The 15777-nt window shown below is 33.1% G+C and overlaps 1 protein-coding gene across 2 annotated transcripts in view; it reads left to right on the top strand.

Annotated features, from left to right (window-relative positions):
* The window catches only part of CSMD3 (CUB and Sushi multiple domains 3), a 1160890-nt gene that overhangs the window by 436872 nt on the left and 708241 nt on the right, over positions 1-15777 (top strand). Inside the window, exon 7 of one of the 2 annotated variants that reach the window (XM_081816412.1) lies at positions 15008-15319. The exons of the other annotated variant lie outside the window; for it this stretch is intronic. Coding sequence (XP_081672538.1) covers positions 15008-15319 — 312 coding nt within the window. The remainder of the gene's footprint in view (positions 1-15007; positions 15320-15777) is intronic. 2 annotated transcript variants of the gene reach the window in all.

Raw genomic sequence — 15777 nt, 5'->3', positions numbered from 1 at the left:
CCCCCGGTCTTTCTGTGACCCCAAGGGTCCTGAGACCACACTGTCCCGGAGGGTTCCACCCCCCGCTTAGCCACCAGAGTGACGTTCCTCAGCGGAGCAGTCTTTTAAAAGTTCCGATTTTGTCTCCGTGGTTCTATCACTTGCCAGAAGCGGCGGACGGAGGCCCCTCCCCTGCCGTCTATCCTCCCGAATATCGCCTCGGATTCACTTCTCCGTACATCCTACCTTCCAGAAAGTGGTCGCTTTTCTGATGAGAGAGTTGTTGCTATTCTTTTCTTTGATCTCCTGTTGAGTTTGTAGGTGTTCAGAATGGTTTGATCCCTATCCAGCTGAATTCCTGAGAGGAGACGAAATCCAGATCTCCTACTCCTCTGCCATCTTGCTCCGCCCCCTATTTTCAGCTTAAATTCTTGGGTTCTCTGCTTGCAGTCTGTGATTTACACATATTAAATGATCTTTATTCCTAGAAACTAACAAAATCTCTCATGCCTCCTGACCTTTATACATGTAGCACACTCTACTGGACTATATCTCTTTCCTCTCTTTTCACCTATTCATCTTTCTTATTTGAATCTAAAACATTTCCTTCAGGAAGCTTCTTTTCATTAAGTCACTTCCAAGACCAGATTAGTGTTTCTATTATATATTCCTATAAAAGTCTGCATTTCACTTATTGTATCAGTTAACCATGGCTTGAAAAAGCTCCCCCAAGTCTTACATGTTTAAAACTATAATTCTTTATGACTTCTCATAATTTTATTGGTTGTCAGGCTGCCTCTTGGCCTGCATAGGTAGCTGCATTAAGCTGGAGAGTTGACTGGGATGCAAGGCCCAATATGGCCTCACTCAGTACTGTCAGCTGGGGCCCTTCAGTTCCCCTGCTTGTGCACTTTATCTTCTAATATGCTAGACATATTTCCTTACACAGCAGTCTCAGGGAATTATCCCAAGAGAGCAAAGGTGGAAACTACAAGGCCTTTTGGAACTGAGACTCTAGAACTCACACAGTATCACTTCTGCTATATTCTGTTGGTCATAGCAAGTCATGAAGATAGCCAGTATCCAAGAGGTGAGGAAACAGACTCTACCTCTTGATAGAAAGAGTTGCAAAGAATTTGTGGCCACATTAATCTAACACAGTAACATAGTGTCATCATATTTTTTTAGTTTTTTCTTGTTTCTCGACTTACACCATCTCTCTAACTCACCATTGTATCCTATCATGTAACAGTGACTAGTAGAGTAGACATCTAATATATATGTGGGGCGCCTGGGTGGCTCAGTTGTTAAGCAACTGCCTTCGGCTCAGGTCATGGTCCCAGGGTCCTGGGATCGAGTCCCATATCGGGCTCTCTCCTCTGTGGGAAGCCTGCTTCTCCCTCTCCCACTCCCCCTTGCTTATGTTCCCTCTCTCACTGTGTCTCTCTCTGTCAAATAAATAAATAAAATCTTTAAAAAATATAATAATATGTGTATTTGAGTAAAACAAAAATAGTGATGCTATTAATATTCATGACATGTGGAATGCACATATTTAAATTTTATTATCAAAATATATTATCTTGAATAAAAATACATATTATTTCATAGAAACATGGAGCACAAGAGACCATGGAACATAGTTATAGAGAAATAAAGTGAAATGCCTAAATCATAACTGAATAGGAAACAGTATATCACCAAGATTAACAATGCAAGCCAAGGAATCTGACTGAATAAAAGTGCCAGATCAATCAGGTATTTTATTTTTATGTTTCACTTTTTCATTTTTTTAAGGTTTTTAGCTCAAATGTCACTTTGTGTTTCACCACCAGCTATTATATTAATCGGTACATTCCTTGGCTCCTTCACTTGAATGTAATCTCTCTTAGGAAACATACTGTCTGCTACTGACCTCTGGATCATTCAGTGCCTGGCATGGAATAGGACTCAATAAATTCTTGTTGAATAAATACATGAGTTGAATATATGAATAAATGCCCTTAATCAAGGTATTTACCCTTGACTGTATGAATTATAAGCTACCACCTATGATTGTTACAAAGATTAAATGTAAAATGTTTATCATGGAACTTACTAGAAGTAAATGATTGGTAATTGTTACAGGCTATGATTAATAGGACTTTGAATCAGCATGGAATAGTTGCTGAAAACTAATTGATTCCTGGGTCTTTAGGGCAAGTCCTTATAGGAAAGCATCTACTCTTCTTGAATAATATGATTTATGTGGGACTGAGAAAAAAAGAAAGTAGACCTTCCATGAAATATTCTGAAGGTTGGAGAAGTCCTTGTAGTTAAGAGTTAGACCCAGAAATTTACAGAAACTTTGTTCATGCTTAAAAAAAAACGATCCAGTTTAGCAACATGGTATGAAGCCTCAGGGATGATAATGTGAGTCTTTTAGCTATTAAGCAGCAGATAATTTTTAAAGATAAGTAAAATTAGGTTACTAAGAATGGTTTTATGAGGGAAAAACTGTAATAATTAAAGGAGGAAATAGAACACAGGGGCATCATGTATCAAGCTGAAATGAAAAACAATGACAAGACAGGCTATTAGGGTGTGGTGTGCATTTTGGTTGTATTTGCAAGTGAAAGAGGTATAAAATTTATCCACAGACTTGAATGGGCAAGGAATGTTACTTTGTTTTTTTGAATTCAAATGCATTTGAGAGCTGCCATTGTGCATAAAAGGAGGAAAATTCTGTTCAGGTCCTTTGGAGGGAGGGTGGAAGAAACAATGGCATCTTCTTCTTCCCTTGTGTTGCACAAGAATCAAAAGGGCCTTTGCAGTGTATGGACAAGGGGAGAAAGGCACCCAGTCGTTGTTTAAGCCCACAGTTCCCTTGAAAGCAAAGTGTAACAAGCCCAAGATGAGATTTTAGCCAAAGGTGAGAGTCCAGGTTCCTGGACCCTTACACTTTCCTTCAGTGCAGGGGGGGAGGGGGGGCAGTGTTATGTCATCTTTATTGCCTCTCCTTGGCCCTCTAGCCTCTACCCCAGTCATCTCCCCTCTCCTGTCACTTGATGTAATCCCCTGAAGAGGCCTAAACTGTTAGGAAATGAAAGATATGGAGAGATCTTAGAGCAAATTTCCGTTTTAGCCCTACAGAACCATCCTCCCCTGAGGCAAGGGAATTGCAAGAAGGACCTAGAAACAGACATGTGTTGGAGAAGCAAGTGATGGGGAAGAAATACAATGAAAACCAAGCATAAATAAATAACTTACAAGTTGATTCAGACACAAGTGTTTACATGCTGTATTGTATTGAGGAAGATAAATAGAGGTGTATCGATTTTGCAGGATGTAGGATTGTGGTTTTGGGATTGCACAATTTAGGTCCAAATCCCAGCTTCCCGCTTACTAGCAAAGTGAGTCAGTTTATGTTTGAAGCTGCTTTGAGTTTTAATATTCCCAGCTTACAGGTTCTTTTGAGGATGAAATAAACTAATTATGACTGTGTCTAAAACATAATTAGTACTCAGTAAATGGTGTTGCTCTTTATAACATGTTTGTTTAAATAGTTCTGTTATCTAGTCACTTAAAGTAAACATATTGGAATGCCAAATATGTTTGTAGTGTCTTAATCAACTCTGTTCAGAAATTTGGGGAGATACAAAGATACCATCCCACAAGTGAGAAGAGCAAGTTTCTATCACCTTATAAAATTTATAAAAATTAAGAATATACTTCAGAAAAACATTTGGATACTCATATTATCACCTTTGCAATTACAATATGCCAAAATCATCTGGTTAGATACAAAATTTTTAGATATTTAAAACCACTTTAATGGGTAAGAAACCTTCCTTTGCTTTAATTAATCTTTTTCACCAGAAAGTCTGCCAATTAAAATGTATGTGATCTTGATCAAATAGAACATCTTTTTCCAGGAAGCTATTTCAGAATTCAGAGGATATAGATACGTATGTGTATAGTGTGTATAGTGGGTATGTGCGTCTCTCTATAGAATTAGATATACATAATAGGTATACATATATAGTTTTACAGGAATATATATATATATATATATCCTATATATATACTCTCTCTCTACGTATAGAGAGCTTATAAGTTTCTATATATCAGAACATATATATATTCATATATATATACATTATATATACATTCATATATATATATATATGGGACAGAGAGAGATAACTGAATTTTCTTCTTTCATTTTATATTTTCTATCATCTGAAAAAAAGCAAGGATGGGAAAAGACAGGTCAAAAAGGCCAACTTGATAATTTGAGGATGATATATTTATTCAGTATTCATTGCCATTTCTAGTGCTTGGATACAATTCAAAGTCCATTAAGTTCTTGCTGGAAATATCTTCAATTCAGGTTTCTTTGGATTGAATCAATAAGAGAACTGGTAATGTTTTGTATGAGTCATCTATAGATTTAATTCTTAATATTATTTTCTTCTTCAAGTATAGAATATATAGTTTATAATGAAGAAATAGCTATTTTTAGCTATTAGCTATTTTTAATACTAAAAAGAATATAGAATATAGAATATATAGAATACAGAATATAGAATTTAAATACAAATGGAATGAAAGATCTTAGCACACCTCATTCAACTTGCCTTCTCTTCTTTTAGTTTTCATCTTATAAAAAGATGCTTGTATGAATTTTCTCTAGATGTTCTTGTGATGTCATCATGCCTACTCTCTGCATCCCATAAGTTTTCATAGGATCAATCAAAGCATATTACATTAAATGAATCAATATTTGTTAATAGTTTTTACTTGTGTGGTATGCAGAAAATTTTCAGAGTTTGTAAGACTGAATTGCTTTCAACGTAGGTTTCCAGATAATATCCAGGATTCCTGGTTGAATTTGAATTTTAGATAAACAGTGAATAGTTTTTATTATAAATCGTCCCAAGTGTTGCATAGGATATACTTACAGGAAAAAAAAAAATGTTTATCTGAAATTCAAATTCAAGTGAGTGTCCTATGTTTTTATTTACTAAATCTAACCTATTTCAAGGTACTTATATAGCCATATGGTGGAGTCAGCTAAATATTTGCCCTGCCTTTCGTCCATATAGCTCTAACATCTTGTCCACATGACAGCAATTACAATCCTTACAATCCTAAAGTGACAATCTTGTCATATCAGTCTTCTGCTTAATATTCTCATTGATGCCTTATCTTTTCAAGCGTCCTTTTCCAGTCAAAATTTTTTGGCTTTCAAGCATTGGTCTCTGTCTACCAAATCTGCTACCACTCTCTCTTCATTCCTGCCATACCAAATAATTTGCAATTGTCTGAGTATGTCTTGTATTTTCCCCTACCACACCTTTTTTTTCTAAGCTGTTACCTCTGACTAGGTTCGTTGATTCCTCATGCACTGGATGAAATCTGCTCATCCTTTAGACTCAATTCCAATGTCTTTTCCACTAGAAAGTCTGTCCTATTTTGGAAGGATAGCTAAGGGCTTTCCAGGTGTATTTTCATAGTTCTCTATGTATCTTTCATTGAACATATTACAATGGCTCTGATTTTTTAAATTCATGACAGTTTACTTGTAAGACAGGGATGGGGATACGTGAGAGAGAGAGAGAGAGAAAGTGTGTGGGTGTTTGTGTGTTGGGGGGATGTATTTGTGCTTAAGGCACAGTAGTTATTTAATTCATGTTTGTGAAATACAAAAGAGGAAGATGGACTGTCTCAGGTTTTAAAGTCAGATATTTGAAATGCAACTGCAACATAGAAAAGGAAAAATCCTCACTTTCTTTCTTCAGTGTAGAAATGATGAAGAATAGAAAAATTCATTAAGTAGGGTCGCCTGGGTCGCTCAGTTGGTTAAGCGGCTGCCTTCGGCTCGGGTCATGGTCCCGGGGTCCTGGGATCGAGCCCCACGTTGAGCTTCTTCCTCAGCAGGGAGCCTGCCTTTCCCTCTGCCTGCCACTCCCCCTGCCTGTGCTCTCCCTTTCTCTGTCTCTGTCAAATAAATAAAAGAAATCTTTATAAAAAATAAAATAATAAAATAAAAAATCCAGGTTTCTAAAAAAAAAAGATTCATTAAGTAAATAATATTTGCTTTCTCTAGAATAATTATGAGATAAAGTTTATTTTTCCAACATCTACAAAAAATGTAAAAGCACAAGTCCCTTGCTGAATATATTTGTTCATATTTTGCTCTAATTTTTCCCATTTTTCCAAGTAACTTCTGCTCTAAAAAAGATGGGATTCCTTTGTATTTAAAATACAAATTTATGTTTCTCTTCCCCAGGGAAGATTTGATTGAGGGAAGCTCTAATTAACCTTCTGATATGTATCACCCAGAGGATCAAACTTTCTCCTCCGTGATTAGAAAGTGTCGAAGAGAGTTGGCCAGATGTCACAATGTTAGAATAGATGATTTTTTTTTTTTTTAAAGATTTTATTTATTTATTTGACAGAGAGAGAGAGAGCACAGGTAGGCAGAACAGCAGGCAGAGGGAGAGGGAGAAGCAGACTCCCCGCCGAGCAAGGAGCCCGACGCGGGGCTCGATCCCAGGACCCCGGGATCATGACCCGAGCCGAAGGCAGACGCCCAACGACTGAGCCATCCAGGCGCCCCAGAATAGATGATTTTTGAGATCCTCCTCAGTCAGATGTCCACATTTTATCTCTCAATTTTAACACATCTGTTTCCATAAATAAATTAAAGACCCAAAACATATTTGAAGCCAAGTATAAATGTAAATTTCAGCCATCCTTATTATAATATTCATACCTTTATTTTATTGATGATAGTAAAAGATAGTGTTTGCATAGTGTCTTGAAATAAAATGTATTCTTGGTGAAAAAATTAAAAACAGGAACTTGGCAGAGTAATTACATGAAGGAATATAAAAATTTACCTCTCAATATGGTAATATATATTTTAAATATCTTAACAGATAATTATACATAATACCCCAATATATAATGTGTAACATATGTGCCTTTCTGATTAATGATAGCCTTTGAAGATAAACTCTACAGGTACTTACTATTTCTGAAGGTTGTTTTCTTTTTTTTCCTCCAGCGTGCTACGTTTCTCAGCAAAGATTGGCATTTATTTTCAAGCAAATCACTTCTGCTACTAATTAATTAGCTGCTATAGAATAAAAAGTGGCTTACAGAGTGTATGATGCAGGAAAATTAAACCTTTCTTGGCTTCAGTTTCTTATTAGGCTGCTCTACTTTAACATATTTATGCAGATACTCACCAGTTGCTCAGCAACCTTTCAGTGATCAACACTGTAATAGTCTTTCCTTCATTATGTCAGCCCTTTCCTACCCACCCACACCTCCCTTACACCCCACTTGTTAGTAATGAACCCATATCTTACAATCATATAACAATCACATGGGACCAGGTATCAATTTATGGTAAATGCCTCAACCAGGAGCATTCACTGATCTATTGCAGGCTTCATACTCCTCAAGAACGTATTTGTCAAAGTGTCCCTATTACTTATTTTGAGGAGAAGACTTTAAACTAATTCAAAATGAATAGTTAAGCATTTAGTCTAGGATGGGTGTTCTCTCAACCATAAAGTTATTTGTGTGGTTTTAAGGGGAAAATCTTAAGAGGACCATACCTAATCCCAAAGAGCATCTTTCAGTACCATTGGGTACACAGAAAAAAATGTTGGGGTAAAGGATATGTCCTTGGTTCCTTTCAAATCATACCACATACACAAAACCAGTGTTATGTAAACTTTGTACTTCAGGCTTTAGAAAAAGAGGAACACTTAAAATTGATGAAAAATGAAGAACATCCGCCTTCCACAAACTAGAGGCCATTGTAGAAGAAATAGAGGGTAAACATAGATACAGTCAAATAGTCAAGGTGAGAAGGACTCAGGGAATTGATGGATGGGGTCAGAATAAAGCCTCTTATTTTTCCTTTTAACCATGATGGATAGAAAGGGTAACTTCGCCAGTTCTTTTCCCTTACTTCTTTCCTTTCTCCTTCACAATGCCAAATATCACCACTATAAGATATTTTCTGAGGGGTGAAAAGAGTGCTGGAGAATAGAAGAGAAGGGCAATGCTACCCCCATTTGAGAAAACACAAATGAAGGAGTGATTTATATATTCTTGGATGTTTCTTCCTCTCTTTTCCTTCTCTTCTATCATATGCCATATCAATTACAGTTATATTATAATGGAGGGGTTTTATCTGGACAGGTTCTATTTCTTATATTGATATCCTTAAAAATACACTTAACACTCAATAAATAGTCATTGACATAAAGTAAAAGATTTATTTCTTTTTTAGAAATAAGTAGTACGTTTAGCCCTATTCATTCTTCTCTCATACTCAATAAACATGCAAGGGGAAGTGGGGTTGCATCCATTTGAGATATGCTTCCTACTTTCAAAAAGTTACTGATACATATCAATTATCAGAGACAGCAAGACCCTGAAAGTGAAGGAATTCCTGATGCAACACTTTGGAATAAAAGATACTGGTACTCATTTTTCTTAATAGCAATTTTATATCTTCCAAGGTACCTGGCAGCTATTCCACAAGATTTGGTGTGGAAGGAAATTAAACAAGGGTGTGTTAAGTTACATTTTGTTTGTTGAATGAGAAATACTTCTATTTTAGTTGAGAGATAAGAGCTGCTGCTGCAAGAGAATCCTAAAAATGCAAGATTGTAGGAGATGGTTTTAGAAAGACGTGGAGGTGCAATCTGTCCCTTTCTCATATTCTCATGAAATGTGAAAAGGGTGACATCAGTTTTATTTTGAAACCCAGATCTTTAAGTTTTATTGTCAGTATTGTTACCTTTATGGAAGAACATTATGCTTCGTTACGCTAAAGACTTCAGTTTGTATTTTGTGGATATTTATTCCTACAAGTGGTGTGTGTGTTTGTGGTTGGGCACATTAAAAAATGACCCCTAGGATCCACCAGTATAAATAGTGGAGACTTCCAAAGTGTTTGAAAAGGAATACATGATGAGAAAGCTTGATTCTGCAACTTTATTTTAATCAACTAGGTGAAACAAGAAATGGTCCTTTAAGAGAGAGAATATTTTCAAGACTCTTACAACTCTCTAAAAGTTTTCCCTAGCAGGCTCTTTATTTTTAGTACTAAGAAATGAGATGTCTATTCTCTCACATTTTTATAACAGAACTGTGATGATATTTAGTATAACATTCAGACATTTATAATATATATGTTATAAATATATATTTATCATATATATATTTTTTATATATGGTTTTTGTCATGTTTGCCCTATACAGTACCCTCCATATACTTTCTAAAACTTTTGATACTTTCTGTATTTCATTTAGATAAAGGTATTTATGGTTGCTTGGCATGTGGATTTATCAACATTTTAAATAATTCAGAATATGGGATTTTTATCTCGCATGTAAACAACTTGGCATTAGTAAATATCTTGTTGAATATTTGTTTTATAATTGATTATTTACTCACAGTAAGTGCGAATTTAGTAGATGTGTCATTAAATCTTGCTATCATTAGTTTCAGCTTAGATTGCAAATATTTATTCACTCACTTTGCATATTAAATCAGGCTGATCTCTTGTACCTGATAATAACAAATCCATTTGCAAAATTTAATATTAACTTCCCTATTTAATGCTCAGAAATTTGAATAGAAATATATGATATAAATAGAAACATAAATACATATTCAATTCAGAAAGACTATTTATATTTAAGGTTTCAGTTCTATTTTTAAATTAGTACACACCTAATTAAATTAATTTGTGATCATAGAAAATCTGTTACTTGAATTACTGATTTCTTTTGAACTCTGTGAAGATCAATATCTTTTCACATTTTAACATTTCAGAAATCTGAATGCAGTAGGCAGGGTTTTTGCATTGTCATGTCATAGTTGAATTGGTAGAATTTTTTTTTTTTCCTCAGAGGTGCATCTTATATATCATAATCTTATGTAGTTTCAACATAAATATAACATTTTAATCTAAAATAAAAACTATAAGACTAATATAGACCTGTTCCTTAAAACTAAATTACAAACTATTTTTTTTTTTTCAGAATTGTTTCACTTAAAATTCTCCTAGTCAGAGACTCAATTTTATACTAGGTAACAGTTAATCAAAGTAGATTATTTATATTTCTTTTACACTTTAAAAGCTACTTTCTATTTCAGTTTATCCATCTCTTCTCTAAGTTGAATATTCAAAGTACAAACACATCCATTAATTTGTACTGAAAAATATGAAGCTATATAGATTTTAGCATACTGGAATTAATAATGTTTAATGTGCAAAATACCTAAGTTATGTACCCAACCAGAATATGCTTCCTAAAAATTATAGCATGTAACAAAGCAATGGCTTTGTTTTACCTCATTCCCATATGCTGCAATTAGTTTTCAAAAGTTACCTCACTTATTTACATGTTTCTTTAAGTTTCACCCAAGTAATAGTAAATAGAAGAAGAACTACAACATATACATTAGATTACATATGTTAAAATTTATAGAATATCTAAATAATGGCTCAAATAGAGTTGTTGCATTAGTTGTATTTAGATTTTATTTTGATGTTATTTTGTATATTTTTCCTTTTGCATGTTTTCATGTTAAATGTTTATTGCATTTTTCTTCATTATATATCGTAATGCCACAAAATTATTCACTTAGAATTATTTTGTTAAAACTTTCATTCAAATGTTTCACTTGAAATACTAAAATTAATGGAACAGAATATATTTTGTGTATAAAATAACATGCCAAACATAAATATCTAAAAGCCACTTCTTTGAATATGTAATTATCTTTAACATGTACTTATGTAGCTGTGTACATATTGGGCCATCCACTCATATCTCTAGTAACATATTCTGTTCTTCAGTTCTGTGACGAATTAAACAATAATTACAAAGCAGAGTGGCACAAAATTGTTTAAAGAATCTGTCAGGCTAAAAATTTGGTCATAGATTAAAATTCAATTATGAAATGAGTTTTCATTTGTTACACTTTCTAAATGACACATTTATAAATGGCTTTATATGAATTATGCTTAGTCTCTTGAAGATATATTGTTGAATAAGAAAGCCTTCAAAAACATTATTTTCATTATAATACATAATATAGTCCAAATTTAATATTGTAAGGATTACTGTTAAATAAATTTGCCAATTTATATGTGTAACATATGTCATTTTCCATTATCATAGTTCCAAAGATGACATATAGTTATGATTTATAGAAGCATGCTTATATATGTAAACCATTTCATTTTATTTTTGTTATATTGAGAAATGTTTTATTAAGGAATATTAATAAAATATACATTAGACCTGTGTTTATATTGTAAACATCTAATTTTTAAATATATCGCAAGCAATTTAATGGCAGGATAATCTAATTGTGAAAAACACATCTTGTATACATAATTTGATTTCAAACGAGGAATGGATTTTCTGAATGTACATTTTATTCTTTAATTTGGGTTGTATATTGTGTAACATATACATTTAGTACTGTGCTATTAAAAATAATGTTTACTTAATTGTGTAGCATACTTAAATTCTTGAAAGAAAACAAAATATCTTTTAATATTGGATTAGCTATATAATGTACTTAATAATGAATTGTTGCTATACATAATCCTAAGGCTTTTTCCAACATTGGCAATTACCTCATAAAACAGTTATGTATGCAAAAATGTTGAATGTTTTTAAACTGTTAAATGGTAAATGGTGCATTCTGACAATTTAAAAATCTGTGTTTCACACACTACCAATTTAAAGTGGTACCAAAACCAGTATTCTAAATTGGTCTACATTTTAGATAAAATCATTATATAATATATAACTGTGTGGTGATGGATGATATTTTTGCCTTATAAAGGAAATCAATGTTACTTTTTATAGAAGTTATTCCATTTTATATATCAAACATTTAACTACATTTAGATGCACTTCTGTCTCCTACCATTATAAGATATGATTACTTTTCACTCTACAGAAATTTGAACATTCTAAGTAAACCCATTTCACATGAACACTGTATACTTTTAAGGATTGGGAATTATGACACAAATCTTCAAGTAACTCTCACTTATGCAAATAAATCTTCAGAATCCACACTTTTTCAAAATGATGTCTTTGAAAGTTAAAAACAAAATTGTCAGTTCTCCTCTTTGGAATTTCTCTTCATTATATGTTGGAAATATGACTTTGCCAGGGTAAAAATTATGATCATATTTCATTTGTGAAATTTATTCTCTTTATTATTATTGTTAATATTATTTTAACATTATTACTAACTTTATTCATTTATTCTTTCTTTTGATGAATATTTCTTGAGCATCTACTGTGTACCAGACACCGTTCTAGATGCTAGGTATTCAGCAGTGAATAGAAAAAATAACAAAAATCTCAGCCTTCAAGGAGCTTGCATTCTAGTATGGGGAAGAAAGAATAGGAACACAAAATATACATAAAACATAGGAACTAGTTAGCAAAATATCTGGTTGAAATATATATCTGGTTGGACTATGGTTGTTAGATAAGTTGGTTTTTCAATCCTTTATTCCAACACTCCACCCTGTTCTGCATTCAGGCTAAGAGGATAGTACTGAATCACCACCACCGTTAATCAGAAGTGGAGTTCTATTACTGAAGATTTTAGGTCTGGAATTGCTAGCAAATCCTGGATCTAAAGGCTAAGAAAGATCAGTTTTAACTCTCAAATTTGGTCAAGACGTGTATTTATCTTGTTGTCTTCAAGAAAATGTGTGTTTGGAATTGGTCTATAGGTCTTGGATTAGTTACAGAAGAAACCTAGACACATTCCCAATAATTATTCCAGAATTACTGACCCAAACACAAGAGATTATTTGTGATTAACTGTAATGACTTCAGTGATGGAATATAATAAATAGCTATCCAGTGGAGTAAGGTTAGAACATTGAGATTTGAGATAGAGTACAAATTCTTTTTCATACTTTTAGATTGTATTTTGCAACATATGTTTATAGTTAAGTGGTTTCCTCTTTTAAAATAAAATTTAAATTCTGGAAATTATGATACAGTTACGCAAAGTTTTAAAGTATTAGTTTTTCATCCTCCCTGATTTTATACTTCCTTTCTAAAGTGGAAGGTTCAGTTAAATTCCCCAGGTGATAATATGGATCAAGTGATTGTTTTTATAGTAATAAGCACATGGGCATTTCAAATGTCTGATTTACCATGAGGTTAATTACTAAATGTTAGTATTATAAGCATAGTTATTGCTTAATCATGTGATTAAAGAAAAATCTTACTAAATATTAGCTTAGTAAATGTTACTGGCCAATTTGCATAATCAACTTGGATTTAGGAGATCATAATCTTCACAAAATGACTTGGATAAATATTCAATAGCAACTTCTTCCTGACTGATGTTTCAGAGTATATTAAAGGTCTTTAAAATAATCTCATAATTGTCATACCTCATTTACCTTTGGTTCCCTCAAAATACAATAATTTAATTCTTTTGAATTTTTCAATCAAATTAACCAAGGTAAAACAATTTAGGCTGGCAAAATTAGTAGCAGTCATGTGTCCCTTTGTTTGCTTATGAATGAGAGAACCCCATGTTTGACTTCCTTTTTGGCTTTAAAGCAGAAATCAGAATTACTGGCCCTACTAGCCACCTGCCTGCAACACAAGAGGGGAAAAAAAAAAAAAAAAAAAGCAGAGCATGCCCAAACCACATTAAGTGGCTAAATTATTTTCCTCTTGCAGAATGGTTAAAATATTCCTATGCCTTTTTGTTTATAATATCTAATTATATTTTGTGGATAGGAGCTCAAGATGCAGTTTATTGAGAAGGCAAGTATATGAAAGCAAACCACTCATTGGCCTTAAAAAATACTCAGAAGTTTTCTAACCAGGACCTGATGATTATTCTTAATTAGTAGCTGTACTTCCAAAATTCAGTATTTTTTTCTTGTTAAGCATTTTAGATGTCAAGATCTTTTTTAATATATCTTCATTCCATTTCATACTTCTATTATAAGGTTACTTTTTTCATTTTGTAAGAATTATGTACTACCATGGACAATCTCTTAAGAAGGTTTAAGTGAAAAGAAAAAGAAAACCCTAATTTGGCACCTTAAAATCTATTTTTAAAATACTGTGAAACCTTAATAAGGTTAAGAATGTAGAGAAATATATGCCATGAAATGCTTATGAGATATTTGGATATTCTCAACCATTTATTAAAGTTAGTTTTGCATGAATAAAAGTTCCAAGCTATTAGTTAATTTCAATCATTTCTAAATATGATTGTTTACTTTTAATTAGTTGAAAATTGGTTAATCTCAACTTTTACTTTAAAACAGTGAAAAATATTACCCAGCTTCCAAAAACAATCCACTAAAGTCTAAAGCATGTATAGCTCATGACATTGAATATTTTATCATGTGGCTGTTTTCTGGCAAGCAAGGTTAAGATAGACATTTACATAGAATAGTTACTTCAGAGTTTTATTTTTTTAATCATTTTGTTTTAATTTTGGCTTTGATTTTAAATTCTCCTTCATTTGCTTACCTTAAAATAGAAATGTTTGATATTTTTCCCAGAAATTATGAAGAGATATGGCACAGACTATTCAAAGCATACTTTTGGGAAAAGTGTGGTTACACAGTTACCCATTCTGTCAAAATTTGTCACTTGCCAGGCATTCGTTGCTAATATTCATCTGTAGATAAATAACAAAGAAGATTGATTCAGGACCACATAAAGGGTTTACAATTTTGCCTTTCCCCCCCCTAATGTGTTACAGTTAAAAATGTGATATATTTGTGTGTGATATCTATTCACAGGTTGATTGATACAAAGCGATCAATCATACGATCTGGTTACTTCACATTCTAGTGGCCTGTTTGTGTTTTGCCTCTTCATGTTGATTATCCTTAAGGTAATAGAAGGGAATATAATTTATTAAACTTATCAGAAAAAATAAAATTTAAAAGAAAAAGTTAGCATCTAGTGCTACTGTGTCCCACAGGTTCTTCTACATTGGCCCACACTACCTCCACTGGTGAGTTAGAGGAGCATAACAGGACTACCACTGGTGCTTTTGCTGTTGCTAGCACATCTGCAGATGTTACTGTATCCAGTGTTACAGCTGTCACCATCCATAGACTTTCCGAGGAACAGCGGGTGCAAGTTACGAATCTCAGAAATTCAGGTCTGGACCCGAACACGTCCGAGGACGGGCTCTCTCCTCATCAAGCAGATACACAAAGTACAAGGAGAAGACCAAGAAATGCTGAACAGATAGAAAGAACTAAAGAGCTTGCAGTTGTTACTCATAGAGGTATTGGATGTTATTTTACTTGTGCCCATTTAGTTACAGCCAAAGCTATATTTTGGTAATGATTCTAATTAGAGAATGAGCTGAAAGAGAGCCAAGATGTAGGAAGCAAAAGAAAAAGTTTAAAGTAGCTGAAAAATATAGATAGTAATAGCCAAAGTGTGAATAATTTGAAAGCACAAAAATTAAAAAAAAAAAAGTGAAATACAAACATTGGGTGGGGGTGGGGGTAAAGTAGAAAGAAAAGAAAGCATAAAAGGAATAATAAAAACAAGTACTAAATACCTATTGCATATTACATGCCAGTTATGTCGAGATAATTTGAAAATAAAATAGCCAGTTTCTATTAATAAGTGTGACATATTTACACATTGATGATTTATCCTATGTAGTAATTTTCAGTATTTGCATGAAATTTTTATGTTACACAGATGCTATTTAACAATTAAGAAAATAGATAA

This window comes from Leptonychotes weddellii, chromosome 4 (genome assembly GCF_054177405.1).
Source record: "Leptonychotes weddellii isolate Sample4059 chromosome 4, ASM5417740v2, whole genome shotgun sequence".
NCBI lineage: Eukaryota > Metazoa > Chordata > Mammalia > Carnivora > Phocidae > Leptonychotes > Leptonychotes weddellii.
This window is presented reverse-complemented; position numbering and strand designations above follow the sequence as displayed.